This window comes from Sus scrofa, chromosome 5 (genome assembly GCF_054392235.1).
Source record: "Sus scrofa isolate SSC_HxYL_T2T_F1_AM1 chromosome 5, Sscrofa_HxYL_maternal_Yorkshire_Landrace_v2.0, whole genome shotgun sequence".
Taxonomy (NCBI): domain Eukaryota; kingdom Metazoa; phylum Chordata; class Mammalia; order Artiodactyla; family Suidae; genus Sus; species Sus scrofa.
The window spans coordinates 66,960,010-66,978,527 of record NC_139387.1 but is presented as its reverse complement, the minus strand read 5'-3'; the positions used below and the strand labels follow the sequence as shown (position 1 = coordinate 66,978,527).

At 40.8% G+C, this 18,518-nt stretch overlaps 1 protein-coding gene across 1 annotated transcript in view; it reads right to left on the bottom strand.

The window, feature by feature from the left end:
- LRP6 (LDL receptor related protein 6) overlaps window positions 1-18,095 on the bottom strand; it is a 170,011-nt gene extending 151,916 nt beyond the window's left edge. The window contains exon 1 of the mRNA XM_021092344.2: window positions 17,750-18,095. Coding sequence (XP_020948003.2) covers window positions 17,750-17,819 — 70 coding nt within the window. The 5' untranslated portion in view covers window positions 17,820-18,095. The remainder of the gene's footprint in view (window positions 1-17,749) is intronic.
- Window positions 18,096-18,518: the final 423 nt, after the last annotated feature.

Genomic DNA, 18,518 nt, shown 5'->3' with positions numbered 1-18,518 from the left:
CCAGGCTAGGAGATGAATCAGAGATGTAGCCACTGACCTACACCACAGCCACAGCAATGCCAGATCCAAGCCGAGCCTGCAACCTACACCACAGCTCACGACAATGCCAGATTCTTAACCCGCTGAGCAAGGCCAGGGATTGAACCTGCGTCCTCATGGATGCTAGTCAGATTCATTTCTGCTGAGCCATGATGGGAACTCCCTAACTATTTTTATTCTGTTTTGCATTATTGTTAGAATGAACTTTGAATAAGACCTAATAATAAAACTAAATATAGGAGTTCCCGTCGTGGCGCAGTGGTTAATGAATCTGACTAGGAACCATGAGGTTGCGGGTTCGGTCCCTGCCCTTGCTCAGTGGGTTAACGATCCGGCGTTGCCGTGAGCTGTAGTGTAGGTTGCAGACGCGGCTCGGATCCTGCGTTGCTGTGGCTCTGGCATAGGCTGGTGGCTACAGCTCCGATTCGATCCCTAGCCTGGGAACCTCCATATGCTGCGGGAGTGGCCCAAGAAATAGCAAAAAGACAAAAAAAAAAAAAAAAAAAAAAAAAAAAAAAAACTAAATATAAAGCCTATCCTAAAGGAATAATACTACACTTTGAGAAAACTGAAGCTGTTAGGAATGAAGTAGTATGGGTTTTGGAGTTTTTTAAGCATTTATTTATTCTAAGCTTCTGACATTTACTGTCCTGGCATCAGTAGTAATTAAAGATCTAGAGTACCACCATCCAACAGACATTTCTGTGACTATAGAAATAATCTCTCCAACGTGCAATACAGTACCACATATATGGCTATATGTGGCTACGGAGCACTTAAAACACTGCTAGTATGACTAAGAAACTAAAATTTTAATTCATTCATTCATTTAAATTTAAGTAGACAAGTGGTCATATGGATAGCACAGATCTAGAGGCTAAAGAACACAAATGAAGCAGCAAAAATAAGGTCAGAGTTACAATGCAATAATCTACATGATCTTCTCTCACAATTACTAAAGGTCTAAAACTGTCATCCACAGCCAAGACCAAGTACCACTGAAAAGTGACCATTCCCTCTGTAAGAAATTAATTCCAAGAAATTAAAGGAGTCCCCTTGTGGCTTGGAAAGTTAAAGATCTAGTGGTGTCACAGCAATGGCTTGGGCTGCTGCTGTGGCACGGGTTCAATCCAGGGCCCAGGAACTTGCACATGCTGCTAGCGAGACCAAAAAAAATTAAGGTGCTCAAAAAAGTGTAACGAAAAAGTGACGTTTAAGCCAGCTTATGGATTATGTATGCAAAATGGAGTTATAAAGTCCACTATTTTCATCTGAAGTACAACATAAACTTCCCTTCTAAGATAAAATCCAACATTCTTAGTCAAAAACAAATGGGCAGATAGCTTCTTTTTATAAGTGACTAAGAGCCCTGTCTACTTATTCTGTGCACCTACTGCAGCTATTGGCAAATTAGTAAATTTTCCTCACAGATTCACTTTTAACTTGTTTCAGGCCTTCATACATCACACTTATCATAGTGTTCACTGCATTATCTTATTATCTTATACTGAGCCCCATACAACGTGCCAATTATAAAAGTCAAAAAAAAAAGGTCAATATTAGTTAAGGGTACAAAGCAAAATGTGCATAGTGATGTGAAATAGCTGCAGAGCATTTACAACTTAAAATCCAAGAGTGATCATCTGGTATTTGTTGGGCACCTTTATGGCACTTTAACAGGGAAACTGTAGCAAACCTGCACATGGCATTAGGTGGCAACTAAATGTTTTTTTTGACTTTCAAGTCAAATGTTAACATTTTTACTGAATATTTGGTCTACAAAATTCAAAGAACCTTCTGATCACTTAAGGACTCACAAGCCTTAAGAGTACCAAAAAAAAAGGAACAAATTAATTTAAGTTAGTACTGGTTGTAATCGAGGATTTCTAAAGGTTTATACATAAACCTACACCCTTTTTTTTTTGCTTTTCGGGGCCGCACCCATGGCATATAGAAGTTCCCAGGCTCGGGTTCGAATCGGAGTTGCAGCTGCTGGCCTATGCCACAGCCACATTAGATCCAAGCCACATCTGCAACCTACACCACAGCTCATAGCAATGCTGAATCTCCAACCCCACTGATGGAGGCCAGGGATCAAACCCACATACTGATGAATATGAAGCAGATTCACTTCCGCTGTGCCACAACAGGAACTTCAACCTACACACTTTTAAAAGGAAATCCCAGAGTTCATCCTATTCAACCACCCTTCTGATGCTTGAATACTTTCTACAATACTGTCACCAATATCTATTCAAGCAATATATTAAATGGGATATCTGAAAGGTATAATTTGGTATGTAATAGTTTTATCTACTAAAAATATACATAGGATACACACACACTTGCCACTAGTTGCTGCATATGTGCCATGCACTCAACATCTTCCATTCTAAAGAGCTGACCTTCTGACTTCCTAATATTCAGATATCCAAATACCTTCCATCATTTCTCTTTAATGAATCTTCACGGGTACTTAGACATCCTTATTTTCCTTTATTAACTTCTTACCAATCTTTTTCTAGTAGCCTTTCTACACTTTTTCTGCTTTCCTGAAGACAAATTCCATACTTTGAATCATTAATCCCAGATCATCTCAAAAAACAATCTTGGTGGAAAAAAAAAAAAAAAGAGTTCCCATCATGGCTCAGTAGAAATGAGTCTGACTAGCACCCATGAGGATTCACGTTCAATCCCTGGCCTCGCTCAGTGGGTTAAGGATCCGGCATTGCCGTGAGCTGCAGTGTATGTAGCCTTTTTGTGTTTGATTCTGATACCTGCATACCTTGTGGTCAAAGCCTTCTCCCTATTGCTAAAGTCTTTTCAAATAAAGTTTCTCCCTGCCAAGTAGGAATTTATTTTTATTTGACATCTGTATAGGGTCATGACTTGGATGGGGACTGAACCTCATCTATGGATCCAGGCATCCCCATCTCAATCAATAATGACATTTTGGGAGTCATTTAAATTCCTCTTCTGCTCAGAGATTCAGAGATCTTTCCTTGAGTTCCATTCCTAAGCCAGTGCTGCAGACATTATCTGCTGAAACATGGTAATAAGTTACTTTGGATTTGGGGGGGGGGTGTCTTTTTAGGGCCGAATCAGAGCTATTAGCTGCTGGCCTATGCCACAGCCACAGTAGCGCCAAATCAGAGCAGCATCTGCAACCTACACCACAGCTCATGGCAACACCAGATCCTTAACCCACTGAGCAAGGCCAGGGATTGAACCTGCATCCTCATGAATGCTAGTCAGATTTGTTTCCATTGAGCTACAATGGGAACTCCTACTTTGGTAGGTTTCAGCAAAGAACTTTTTTCTTTGACTCCTACATTAGACAATCACACTCAACTCTATAGTGGGAATAGTTTCTTTCTTTCTTTTTGTCTTTTTCGGGCTGCACCGAGGCATATGGAGGTTCCCAGGCTAGGGGTCTAAACGGAGCTGTTGCCGCCGGCCTACACAAGAGCCACAGCAACACCAGATCCAAGCCGCATCTTCGACCTATACCACAGCTCACAGCAACGCCGGATCCTTAACCCACTGAACAAGTGGGGGATTGAACCCACAACCTCATGGTTCCTAGTTGGATTAATTTCCACGGCACCACGACAGGAACTCCCAATACAGCAGGAATATTTTCAGCTCTTCCATGAGGCCTCTTCTGTCTTCCTGACTCCTACAGTGGAGACTACACAAGGGAATTTCCTTGACTCCTCATAAGGGAATACTCTTTCCCAGCTCTTTTAAACTCATGTCTGGTTTAATTACCTAATCACACAGGTAATTCTCACTCTACTGAGTTCCCTCCTTCTTTTCAGACTGAGCACATGCATCACCATTACAGCATGAATTCAGTCTAGTACATTCAAAAATGCCGAAATCTTACTAAAGACAAAGCAGAACTTCAAAGCCCTGCAGGGGAATCAGGATTTTCCTAAAACCATTCCTCTCCCCTGACCCTCTCTCTTCCTTCTGTTTTACCACCCTCAACCTTCCCTTCAGCTCCCTTGAATTATTCATCCATCCTCCTCCAATATCCCAATCTTCTCCACCCTTCTATCCAGCCCTGTCAGACCTTCCCCTTCTCACTCCAACCCCTCAACCCCTTGTAGTCACTAGAGCTTTAAGGCTCACTTTTCCCTACTAGGAACTCCGGCAGGGCTCACAGACCTGAAGTTAAAGTTAAAAATACAGCCTAGCAACAGACTATATCTTTTATCCACTCTGATGAGCTTTAGAGACATCCAGACACCCTCTGCTCTCTCTTTGGTCCCTCACTAAAAATTTAGTCCACAGCCTCCCTAAGATTACATGTCAGGGCAAAGAAATCTTAACGGTCTCCTCCACAAACAATGGTGGGAAGACTTCAGCCTTCTTCGTAGACTGGGCAGGTAACTTCTAACTGCCCCCTCTGCCAGAAACACAATTAAAGGTAAAGCAAGGATGAGAGCTAGCTCTTTTATTCTAGCCAGTGAGTTAAAAGTTTCAAACTGAAGCAATAAGCTCTCTATTTGTATATTTTTATATGTACATGTGTTTGTCTGTCATATACGTATATAAAATATTTTCCTACCTTCAGATGGTATTGCCCAGTATAATTTTAGATTATAAAATCCCCTAAAGGAGTTCTAGTCTAATTACTTTCTAAGTTCTGTTCTGCTAAGTGCTCATATAAAGTATTCCTAAGATATGCAGAAGTTAAGGAAATTAAACTTCTTATACTTTCACAAGTTTGTTTGATTTTTTTTTATAGAAACTAATCCACATGTTTGAAGAATCCAAGTTAACATACATTTAGGCAAATCTCTGGTATATGATACTAGTTCAATATTGCTGGTTTAATACTGAACTACTGTGATGCAGCGGAAACAAATCCGACTAGTATCCATAAGGATGTGGGTTCAATCCCTGGCCTTGCTCAGTAGGTCAAGGATCCAGCGTTGCCGTGAGCTACAGTGTAGGTCATAGACACAGCTCAGAAACATTGCTGCTATGGCTGTGACATAGCCCAGCAGAGCTGCAGCTCCGATTTGACCCCTAGCCTGGGAATTTCCATGTGCTGTGGGTACAGCCCAGAAAAGCAAAAGAAAAAAACAATAATAATATTACCAGTTTAATAAAAACAGCTATGTCTTCTGAGTCATGGGCATTAAGTATAACAAGAATACAGTCTGTAGTTTCCATTGTGGCTCAGGAGTAATGAACCCAACTAGTCTATGAAGATGCAGGTTTAATCCCTGGCCTCACTCAGCAGGTTAAGAATCCAGCATTGCCGTGAGCTGTGGTGTAGGTCACAGACGTGGCTTTGATCCCGCATTGCTGTGGCTGTGGCTACAGCTCCAAATTGAACTCTAGCCTGGGAACTTTCATATGCCGCAGCTTCAGCAACCCCCCCCCCCAAAAAAACAGTTTTATTCTACTTGAATATGTTCTTCCGACACTTTACAGGTTTACTGATAGAATAAATGAGCATTATATGTTCATTTGAATTTAGCCAAGTTGTATCATTATTCTGACAATCTTTACTTCAAAAGTAATTATGTCTTATAATAAGCCAACTTGAAGAGTTTCCAAACTCTTTTAATAACTTAGAACCTTAGATTTATGCTAAGTTCATGGATATTCATTAAATACCTAGGTCATTTCTAAGACAGAACACCAAAGCATAAGCATTTCAAGTTTATATACTTTTTCCCCCTCTTATTTTTATGGTACTAAGAAGCTATATATATTTGAGTCTATTAATGAACATATTGATTTTTGCTACATTAAGAAACTGCATAATCTGGAAGCGCATAGAAAGTTTTAAGATGTATATTCATAAGCTGTGCCAGCCTACTACAAAATGCTGGTGTATGACAGACAGTTCACAATTATTCACCTCATGGTTTTCTCTGTAAAATAGTAGTTACTGTAATTATAAGTTATAAACTTGTACATAAATGAGATTCTACGAGGAGAAATAATGACAGAAAAGAACAACTCTGCAAGGTATGCAGGATATGTTTTGAAGGAAAAAGAAAGTCCTAAAGCAAAATGACTGTTTCAGAATGAGAAAGAGAAGATGTAGAACAAAGCCTGAATAGGTAAAAAAAGTTAAAACAAGTTCATGAAAAAAAATAATTTTATTTGTCATGTCAAAGCCAGCTAAGATTTGACAGGTTTATTTCTAAGATTTTCAAAAAGTGCTCCAGTATCAAACATACTTAAACAAAACTAAAACTTGCTTTTCTACTGAAATGACAAAATTTTCTCAGGTTATTGTCTGCTCTTAATAAAGAGGTTTTACAGAAGGTTTTTTTTTGCTTTCAGAGTAATCATTCACCCTGGAAGCCAAAATGTCAGTGACCTTTCAAGATATCCTGTGCTTGGTGTTGATTTTATCATGTCTTATTATTTTCAAAAAACAATCTTCTCATTTTTAACAGAGCTAATATTCTTTACCATCATGTTCTTTCCTATGTTCACTTTTTTAAAAAAACTTTTGACACTGGTTAAAATAAACTGCTAGGTATTTTTCCTCACTGACCCATGATCCTATTTAATAAAATGTTCAAACTTCCTAACAATTTCTGACATTTTGTCTTTTCAAAATGAAATACTAAATGATATCTTTTGCTCCTACAACTATCTTTAAAGTTTCCCAAAGGGCCCCGTAAGAAGTTCACAAAGAATTAATTCCTTTACCTTATAAAAAGAGAGGTGTTAAAAATAATTGATTTAATCAATGTTCTGATTTGCAGAGGAAGCACTGTCAAATAAGACACGTTTACCCTCCCTAGATTAAACTGTATGGGTATAATGTTAATATGATTATTTCAAAAACTATATGAGGTTCCTAGAAACGTATCAATAGTCTGAGTGTCCACAACATCTTTCTACTTAAGATTCCTGGTGGTGCTTTGTCTGATATTAGACAATAGTATTGTGTCATCAATTATAATTATTCTTTTTATTCTTTTATGATTTAATGTTACCTTGTCATAATTTTCTTTAATTTGAATTCAGTATATTCTAGGTCGGCCAGTGAGTAGTTCTTCATCAGGGATTCACATCACTTCCTTATGGAATTTTATTATACAGATGTTTATGATTTATTCCAGACTTAATAAAAAATTATACTTGATAATCTTGATATATTCTTGATCTGCTCTAACTATAAGCTTGATAACACATTATATCTCAGGATTATTACCTGTATTTAAGTTTTTCTCTACAAAGATTATATTCATTTATACTTATAAGTTAAATATACTATCTCCTTTTTTAAAATAAACTTAATCATTATGTTTATAGATATTCAGCCTAAAAAAATCTTTATGGACTATTTTGATTTGCATGCCATAAAAACAACCAAACTTAGTTGTAAACAAACTATCATGAAATCTTTCACTTTTAAAAGTATCCAAAATAAGACAGCACCATCATTTTAAAGGCTCTTATCTACAGATGGTTTTTTGTTTCACTCCGATGCTTCCCTGAAAGTGCCTGCGTATCAGCTTCAGGCCAAGTGTTTGTCTTCAACAAAAAAGGATTCTGCTGAAAGAGAACTATACCAGGTAGTCCTGGGCACAGGCTTCTGATGGCATCTTTTAAATAACTTTGAAACTATATCAGTGAACTGAATCAGGATTCCCAAAAAAGTTAGTGGAGAAACAGATGGACTCATGAGACTGCTAATCCAAGATCTAGCAAAACAAGAATTAATTACCCTGGATTGAATAAACTGATGAAGGGTGATTATGGGTTTTGTTTAAAATATTGCTGATGCTTTAATGTCCTATTTTCTAGATACAAGGAATTCATTTCTTTTCTCTTAAGCTATCTATAATTCATTGACAATTTAAGCAGATTATGCTTTTGTAGATGGAAATTAAACATTTATCTTTTTCTCCCTGACTCCTCTGTAATTCAAAAACAAAACTCTTATTAAACAAGTATTTTTATTTTCATGGCAATATAGTTATTTGTATATGTTCAATAAGAGTCTATCCTCCTGATTGGAAGCATTATTACACAATCAAGGCTTTGACTGGACTATGAATTTCAAAGTCATGCTCATTTAATCTAATATGACCAAACACTTTTAAGGAGCTGTGGCTAATTTTATGAAGCAACACTCACAGTCCCCTTGGGAAAACTAGACCGGTATCTGGCTTACAGAGTTCCCAGACTTACAGGTAAAGTAAGCGAGGTCAATTCCAGGAAGGCACAGGAACCCTAGGATATTTTGGGGACCTTAGGAACTTACCCAAATCTCTAAGTATTGAAAGTATAACCTGATGGTGAGTACTTGACTTGGCCTCCTGGCCTCAAGAGGCTTTTAAAAGTTAAATCCAAGATTCCTTATAAAAACTTCCATTAAAGCAAACTTAAAATGCCTACACCTACATAATCAGGCCAAATCTAATAAGACCAACTTCGCAATGACTTCAGTCTATCCTGTCGTGGACTGAATGTTTGTGTCCCCCCAAATTCATATGCTGAAACCCTACACTCATGTGACAGTATTAGGAAGTGGGGCCTTTTGGAGGTAATCAAGATTAGATGAGGTCAATCTAATGACCTAGGAATAAACCTGACCAAGGAGGTGAAAGACTTATATGCTGAGAACTATAAAACATTAATCAAGGAAATTCAAGAGGATTCAAAGAAATGGAAAGATATCCCATGCTCCTGGATTGGAAAAATTAGTATCATCAAAATGTCCATACCACCCAAAGCAATCTACAGATTCAACACAATCCCTATCAAATTACCCATGACATTTTTCACAGAACTACAACAAACAGTCCAAAAATTTATATGGAACCATAAAAAAACCCAGAATTGCCAAAGCAATCCTGGGGGGGGGGGGAGACCAAGCAGGTGGCATAACTCTCCCAGACTTCAGGCAATATTACAAAGCTACAGTCATCAAGACAGTGTGGTACTGGTACCAAAACAGACATACAGACCAATGGAACAGAACAGAGAACACAGAAATAAACCCAGATACCTATGATCAATTAATCTTTGACAAAGGAGGCAAGAATGTAAAATGGGAAAAAAATCTCTTCAACAAGTGGCACCGGGAAAACTGGACAGCTGCATGTGAATCAATAAAACTGGAACACACCCTCATACCATGCACAAAAATAAACTCAAAATGGCTTAAAGACCTAAACGTAAGGCAAGACTCCATCAAACTCCTAGAAGAGAACATAGGCAAAATATTCTCTGACATCAACCTTACAAATGTTTTAAGTCAGTCTCCCAAGGCAACTGAAATAAAAGCAAAAATAAACCAATCAAACTAAATAAACCTAATCAAACTGACAAGCTTTTGCATGGCAAAGGAAACCATAAAAAACAAAAAGACAACCTACAGAATGGGAGAAAACAGTTTCATGCATGCAACTGACAAGGACTTAATCTCTAAAATATACAAACAATTTATACAATTCAACAGCAAAAAAAACCCAACAACCCCACGGAAAAATGGGCAAAAGACCTGAATAGACATTTCTCCAAAGAAGACATACAGATGGCCAACAGGAACATGAAAATATGCTCAACACTACTAATTATCAGAGAAATGCAAATCAAAACTACGTTGAGGTACCACCTCACGTCGGTCAGAATGGCCATCATTAGTAGGTCTACAAATAACGAATGCTGGAGAGGGTGTGGAAAAAAGGGAACCCTCCTACACTGTTGGTGGGAATGTAAACCGATACAACCACTGTGGAAAACAGTATGGAGGTACTTCAGAAAACTAAACATAGAACTACCATATGACCCAGCAATCCCATTCCTGGGCACACATCCAGACAAAGCTTTCACCTGTATGTTCACTGCAGCACTATTCACAATAGCCAAGATATGGAAACAACCTAAATGTCCAACCACAGATGAATGGATTAAGATAGGGTACATATACACAATGGAATACTACTCAGCCATAAAAAAGAACAAAATAATGCCATTTGCAGCAACATGGATGGAACTAAAGACTCTCATACTAAGTGAAATAAGTCAGAGGAGAAAGGCAAATACCATATGATATCACTTATATCTGGAATCTAACATACAGCACAAATGAACCTATCTACAGAAAAGAAACAAACTCATGGGAATGGAGAAGAGACTTGTGGTGGCCAAGAGGGAGTGGGAGGGACTGGGAGTTTGGGGTTAGTAGATGCAAACTATTGCATTTGGAGTGGATAAGTAATGAGATTCTGCAGTAAGGCACAGGGAACTATATATCTGATCACTTGTGATGGAACATGATGGAGGACAATGTGGGAAAAAAAGAACGTATGTGGATGTACGCCTGGGTCACTTTGCTGTGCAGCAAAAACTGACAGAACACTGTAAAGCAACTATAACAAAAAAATTTTTTTAAAAAATTAGATGAGGTCATAAGGGTGGAGTCTTCATGAATGGGATTAGTACCCTTCTAACAGCCCAGAGAGAGCTGCTTCCTCTCTCTCCTGAGAGGACACAAAGAGGTGGGCAGTCTGCAATCTGGAAGAGGGTCTTCATCAGAATCTGACCATGTTGACACCCTACTGTTGGGGTGCCAGCCTCCAGACTGTGAGAAATAAATTTCTGTTGTTTACAAGCTATCCAGTCAAATATTTTTGTTACAGCAACTGAGCTGATTAAAACATATCCCTAAGAGTAACAAATTTTGTTTTAAACAACAGGGGGACTGACCAAGTGCTCACAACGGCCCTTGCTTATCCACTGACCTGGCTTGACCAAACTTTAGTCAGGCTTTCCTCCTCTCCTACAAGCCCCTATAGTTTGGCTTACCCTAAATTTAAGCAGGCAGATGCAGAACTTCCTCACTTGATAGCTCATCATTCCAAGCTACCAACTGACTGCAATAAATAAAAAATTCCTGTTAAACTATCCTGATCCTGCAATCTGCTCACCCTACGCAAACTGCCTACGCTCTTTTTTTTTTTTTTTTTTTTTTTTTTTGTCTTTTTGCCATTTCTTGGGCCGCTCCTGCGGCATGTGGAGGTTCCCAGGCTAGGGGTCCAATCAGAGCTGTAGCTGCCAGCCTACGTCAGAGCCACAGCAATGCAGGATCCGGGCTACGTCTGCGACCTACACCACAGCTCATGGCAACGCCGGAACCTTGACCCAATGAGCAAGGGCAGGGATCGAACCCGCAACCTCATGGTTCCTAGTCGGATTCGTTAACCACTGCACGGGAACTCCTGCCTGCAATCTTAAGAAGTTTCTGCTAGCCCTGCTTACTCCTCTCTGTAAAAAAAAAAAAAAAAGTCAATTTGTGCTTTATTAGATCCTGCAGTCAGAGCATTCTCCCTATTACAATAACCCTTTTGAATAAAGTCTTGCCTTACCCAAATCTGGATTTTTTTTTTTTTTTGGTCTTTTTTTTTTTGTCTTTCTAGGGCCGCACCCACGGCACATGGAGGTTCCCAGGCCAGGGGTCCAATCAGAGTTGTAGCCACCAGCCTAAACCAGAGCCACAGCAACACGGAATCCCGAGACACATCTCACAGAAATGCCAGATCCTTAACCCACTAAGCAAGGGCAGGGATCAAACCCTCGCCCTCGTGGATGCTAGGCAAGTTCACTAGCCGCTGAGCCACGACAGGAACTCCTGGATTTTCTTTTTTTAATAGTAGTAAGACAAACTACCTATGTGCAAACTCCAAAATTACAAAGATATTTATTTCCCCCTACCCAAGCAACTGGTATCATTTTCAAAACCATAAAGCCCAGGTAAAATCAGGTGCATACAAAAAGCACTGCATGTAAAATAACTGTCCAGAGTACCAGCCATCTGGGCTTAGGTCAGTCATTCATCTTTCTAGTGTCAATTAATAACTTAAAAATCCACTTAATTTTGGGGGGAGGGCCTAAAAATATGATTTCACTTCACATACCAATCTCCTGGCCTTTCCAAGTAAGGTATTAAAGAAACAAAAACTAGCAAGTTACACTACAGTTATTTTAATGGGATCACAGCACTGAGGTACTAATAATTTTCACATCGAGCCCAGACACATTTCAGTATTTTCCTGTCTCACATTTGAATGACTTAAACCTGTGGTGAGGATAGTCACTGCCACAACTAACACAAACAGCTTGAGAAACAAAAGCATGTACTGATGTTATCAAATAACACTATTTTCATTATATTTATGATAAGTTATATTTTAAAAGAATAATCTAAAAGGCAAATATCCTATCCTTTGGGTTGCCTGCTCCATGTATCTGACTAAATTTCAAAGTTATTCACTTGGTGGAGCAGTGCTTTATTCATCAAGACAGGATGGTTTTACAGAAGATACATAAAGACTCATATAAAATGTGAAATATACAATGCAGGAACTCAGTATAACATTTACCTATCCTACAGGGAAACGTTCATCAACTGAATGATTTTAATTATTATAAATAAACCTACGACAATAAAATATCTCAATTAGACAATATTTTGATAACATTATTTTGCCCATAAGGATGGGCAACTTTTAAATAAATAAATATCACAGTCAACTGGACTATTTACTCTCTAGTTAATTTACAATAATCACCTAAAGCAGTGTTCAAGTTGCAAGCCTTCAGAAGGTAAACTTAGCAGATAGTAGCCTCTCTGTTTATATAAAACAAAACAGAAAATATCACAAGCAAAAGTATTTCATGGAGTTTGTTTCATTTAAGAGTCAAGTTAAAAACTCACTGGCCTAAAACCAATGACTGCCCAACAGTCCCCAGAACTCAAATGTTTTACTGGTCCTTCCTAAATATTAGTATTTCATTTCATTTAGCCATCTTAACAGTGACCATTTACTCAAAGTCTAGTACTGACTGTGCTATCCCTTTGCAAACATTGTATCATCAGTTCTCACAGGAATCTTGGAAGGTATTATCCCCATCTAAAAAGAGAAGAAACTAAAGCTAAGTATCTCGTTCAAGGCTACATAAAGTGTTAGAGAGATCTGAACTTGGTTGGTCAACAAAGCCCATACCTTTCTGCTACACTGCCCCTCTTTATAATCTTCGCTAAATACAAACTTGCGATAAAATTTCCATGATGAAAATGAATTTTCTCAGAGTAGTTACCATAGCCTAAACCCAACTACAACCTGTGTTATTTGTTTTTCCAATGTTCAAATTATAAGTTCACATAAAATATTTTTCATTATATATACCCCTTCACAGGTTCTCCTCCCTTCCCCCAGGCCCCAGCATCCATGATACACTGAAATTTCCAGGCCAGTGATCAATCTGAGCTTCAGCTGCAACCTATGTCAACAGCTACAGCAATGCCTGATCCTTAATTCACTGTGCTGGGCCAAGGATCAAACCCATGCCTCAGCAGCGACAATGCAGGACCCTTAACCCCCAGCACTACAGTAGGAACTCCCCACAGGATCTTCCTTCTTCTTTCACATTAAAGAAAAGACAATCCTTTCTAAGAGTCAAAGCATATATAACTATATGGAAAAGTATTTCAGTTCAGCAAATAGAAAAACCTCCACTTGAAAAAAAATTCTCTGTAAAATTGAACCATGGGAAATCACTGTTAGGCCTGATAATAACAATGAGCTGAAACCCTGAAGTTTTATAACCAGTCAGATTATTTCCTAGCCAGACCAGCAAATCTAAAGCCGAGAAGTAAGTGAGGATTAAAATATCAGATTCAACTACAAAAATGGTCATCAAATATCAATTCACATGACTCGACCTAATGCTTAAAGGGTTATCTAGCCCAGGTTCTAAGTGTTTTGTCTGGAACAAAGATTCAGCAGAATGTTAAAAGGATTTATGAAAAAACTCATTGTCAAGTTTGGGAAACAATGGATAAGAGGTAAAAAGAGTCTCTACCTCAGGACTTCTCAAAGCCTTTCATGTGTTAATATGAAGCATGAACCTCCAAAAGGATTCACTATCCTACTAAAGAAGGTATACAGAGATTAAGCGACTTTTCCAAGGTCACACAGCCAGCTAATGGTAAACTTAGAATCAAATTCTCCTGACTCCCATGTCAAAACTCATTCTATCTCCCCAAGACTTCATTACACCTGATATTAAACAATCTTCCAAGGACCATTCCTATAACAATTTAAGATGAGGAACACTAGTGGCTTGTTTATTCTGACAGTACTTACCACCACCCTACCAAACCAAATAACAACAACAACAAAACGTAGCAAAAAATTCTTATAAAACAACAAAGCCTTCTCAAAATAAACTGGGATAGGAGTTCCCTGGTGGCTTAGTGGGACAAGGATCTAGCACTGCCACCAGAGAAGCTTGGTTTCAATCCCTGGCAGGGGCACTTCTGCATGCATGAATGTGGCCAAAGAGAAAGAAAAAGAAAAAGAAAAAAAAGCTGACATGCAATATTTATAGATTACAGACACTTATGGTATCCTCAAACTTAAATTTTTTTTTTTGGGGGGGTCCTTTTATGGCCACAGGTGCAGCATATGGCAGTTTCCAGGCTAGAGGTCAAATCAGAATTGCAGCTGCTGGCTACACCACAGCATCTTCAACCTACACCGCAGCTCATGGTAAAAGGTGGATCCTTAATGCACAAAGCGAGGCCGGGGATCAAATTGGTGTCCTCATGGATACTTGCCAGGTTCATTACCACTAACAGAAGTCCCCAAAACTTAAATTCTTATAGAAAATATTTCTTCTAGGAAATCAGAGCTATAATCTTTTCTAATCAGTATTTGGAAGTAAAAGAAAGGTAAGGATAGCAACCTATATTGTGAGGTCTATTAGAGCAGGACCCAGGTCTATTTTGCTCATCACTATACACCATCAAAGCCTGATATATAGTAGGTATTTCATACCTAATTGTGAAAAGAATAACAAATCCCTGCTCTTAACATTAATTAGCTGTAGGATCTTGATCACGGTATAATCTCTCTGTATCTGAGTTTCCCCACTTGCAAATGAAGTGGTTAGACCAGAATGATCAAGATCTCTAAGAACTGGTGAAACTCATATAAAATAAATCTCATATCCCCAGCATGTGAGGGTATGTCCAGGGTCAAAAATTGTAACAAAAAAATAATATCTGCAAATCACTTATATTCAGTTCCTCACTTAATATACCCCGCCCCCCAAAAAACAGCTCGCTATTATCGCCCACAATTTACATGTAAAGAAACTGGAGCCCATAGAAACTGACTTCAAACACAAAGTTATTACGCAGGGAAGCACAGGCTCCCCCCCCCCCCCCCGCCCCGGGGCCGCTTCCCACCGCATATGGAGGTTCCCAGGCTAGGGGTCTAATCAGAGCTGTAGCTGCCAGCCTACACCACAACCACAGCAGCACAGGATCCAAGCCGCGTCTGCAACCTACACCACAGCTTACAGCAACACGGGATCCTTAACCCACTGAGCAAGGCCAGGAATAGAACCCGCAACCTCATGATTCCTAGTCGGAATCGTTAACCACTGCGCCACGAGAGGAACACCAACACAGGCTTTAAATCCAACATTTTAGGATTGAAATTCCCAAATCTATCCTTCACACCTTTTCCTCTGATGGTAGGGAAAGGGATGCAGCCCAGATGATGATAGTATTATGCCCTAGCTCTCAGCTATTGGTGTAACAGAGCTACAGAAAAAAGTTCTCCCCAACTCTCTCATCATCCCACCTTCCCAATGTTAGAGCTCCAACTCTTCTGTGAAGACAAATGAGCTTAATTAAACTAGTTAATTACATTTCTCCCTGGAGTCCAAGGTTAACTAATATCACTGTTTTAACAGAAGATGACATTAGCAAGGAATGAAAAGAATATAAGTTATGAATAAAAATCTTCCACAGTGAAAAACAGTTTTAGTTGAAATACATAGTTAAGTAGGTTAAATTCAAAGACCACCTTATACCATTAATATGCTACATTTAAAATGAGAGCTTCACTTTTCAAAACTTTGTTTCCTAGTGGAAATGAGACAATTTAAACTATTAACTCTTTTAGGTCTTCATATATAGTATCACATTTCAAAATATAACTCATTATTTCTCTTAACTCCAATAATGACCAAAACCAACTCTGGGCTCAAACTTGGTGTTAAACATTTACATCAAATCCTTCTATTCCAAGAAATACAACTGAGCAACCAGAAGCATGCCAGGTAATGGATTTCAATTTCCCCAAGACTTTAACCCACCAGCTGATTCTATTTATTAACCTTTAAATATACACATATTCTTATGTCAAATATAATCCCCTTTCAACAAGGAGTAAACTGTAATAAACATATACTTATTAAACCTCTTAAGTACTTAAAACTGCATTAAATTCTCAGCCAAGAAAATGAAATAAGCACTATCTTTCTGGAGTTTAAACGTGGAAATAGTTTGGAATGTGCTTACAGTTGAGTCCCAATTATTAAGTATAAGTAGATACAACATGCAGACATTATAATCCTGAGACACGAATAAAGGAAAAAAATTTCTCCTCTCAAAATTGTCAATCACGCTTATCCAAAATAAATAAATATGCACACAAATAGCTTATCTGGCTCATTTATAGCACAACACGGTTAGTTACTATCGTGCTCTGGAAACTTCCGTTAAGTTTGAACACTTAACAAACGTTTAGCCTGTTAAATTAATAGCTAAAAATCTCCTTACACTCAAGAGGTCCCATATCTGAAAAGAACTGACAGTGAACACAAGCGAAAATCTTAACGAAACCAAAGCTACATACAAATCATTGCATCAATTGGCACTTAAATTGCTCGGCTGGTAAATGCCCCACAGCATCAGAGTCATCACTGCCTCAACACTGGCTAAGTTTGAGAATAGCTGCTGAAATCTTGCGGGCCAGTCAAAAACCTCAGCGAACTAAAATCACAAAATAAAAGTCACAGCCTATGTGACAGCTTTGCGGGCCAATTAAAAACAAACAAACAAGCCAAGGAACCACAGAATTTACTCAATTCTCGAGCAAATTCTCCCGGGGAGCGCAGCAGATGGTAGCTTAGGTCCCGGGACAGGCTCCTCTCCACCAAGGATGACTTTCCTGCTTGGTGCCAACTGTACACTTGCAAGCTCCGAAAATAGGGGCAAGTTCTGAATACCAGGGGTTACAAGGGCAACGTTTCTATTTTATCACGGGCTGAAGCCCAGACGACTCCCAAGGCTGAAACGCTCGACCTATAACCTCGGAGTCGCTTTCCAACTGTGCTCTCACCCACGATCATTATATCCCCAAAGGAAGCCAATTATTAGTTGTAACAAGGCCTGGAAAAATAGTAAGAGGGCTCTAAAAGTTCACAAGACAGACACGGAAAAGGTGGGGGCAGGAGAAGCCCGACGTTGAAGCACCTCAGGCTCAAACATTCCAAGGGCCAAAATCCATACAAAGCCCCTAGTCCCCAGTGACTCCACGCAGAAACAGACACACCGACCCTCAGTCGCACGGAAAGAATGGGGGGTCCAGGGGGTTACCCGCACAGGCTGCTAATGGTAAACTTAGAATCATCCGTTCCGACCAGGTCGGGCAGGCGAGGCGGGGGCTGCATCGTGGCCGGGCGGAGCGCGCAGCCCCTTCTCCCGGGCCCCTCTCTCCCTCCTTCCCCAAGACCAGGCCTCTCCCCGCTCCTCTTCCCCTTCTTCGCCTCCCTCCCTCCCCTCCCCCCAGACACACAGAATGAGGCCCCCTCCCCCCAAAACCCCACCAACTTTCCCCGTCCCCGTGCTTCCCACCTCTCAGGAGCACGCAGAAACTGCAGGCCAGGAGGCTCCTCAGGACGGCCCCCATCTTCCCTTCTCGCATTCGCTTCTCTCACCGGCGAGGGGCGGCCCGAAGAGGGGGAGGCGAGGAGCCGGGGCGGCCGCGGCAGCGGCAGGTCTGCACGCTCATGCTTCCCAGCTTTCCGGAGAGAGAGAAGAAAGAAAGGGGCACGTCAAGGCTCCGCGCGCGCCGCCGCCGCCCTCTCTACCGCGCCGCTCCGCCCGGGGCTCGCGCGACGCCAGCGTCTGCTTCCATCCCGCCGCCTCCTCCCCCGGCGCCCCGCTTCCCCCGCGCAGTTCCTCATTCAGCCTCTTCCTCTCACGCCGCGGCGCAGGGATACCGGCTCCCGCCGCCGCCACGGGTCGCCGCCGAGGTCTCCCTGCGCGCGGGCGAGCCCCCTCCCTCGGCACCGCCTCCCGGGCGGTTTAGAAAAGGAGAGAGGGCCGCGCGCACGGCCTCGGCTGGCAGACCCCGGGAAATGCGAGGGGCGAGCAAAAGCGGGCAGGAGGGGAAAGGCCGCCCGGCGGCGCATTCCGATGGGATTCTTTCCCGGGCCGGCCCCTTCGGCCCTCCCCGCGGAGGGCGTGAAGCGACGTCGAACAACATCGGTGCCGGCGTGGTCGGGACTACTTTCTGCGGCTCGGCCGGGCCGCCGCCTGCTCTGCTCTTTGTGCGGCAGCCGCGGGCTGAGCCAGGTGGGGTTCTCGGGCCACGCCGGCCGCCACCTGGGCCAGGGCGGCG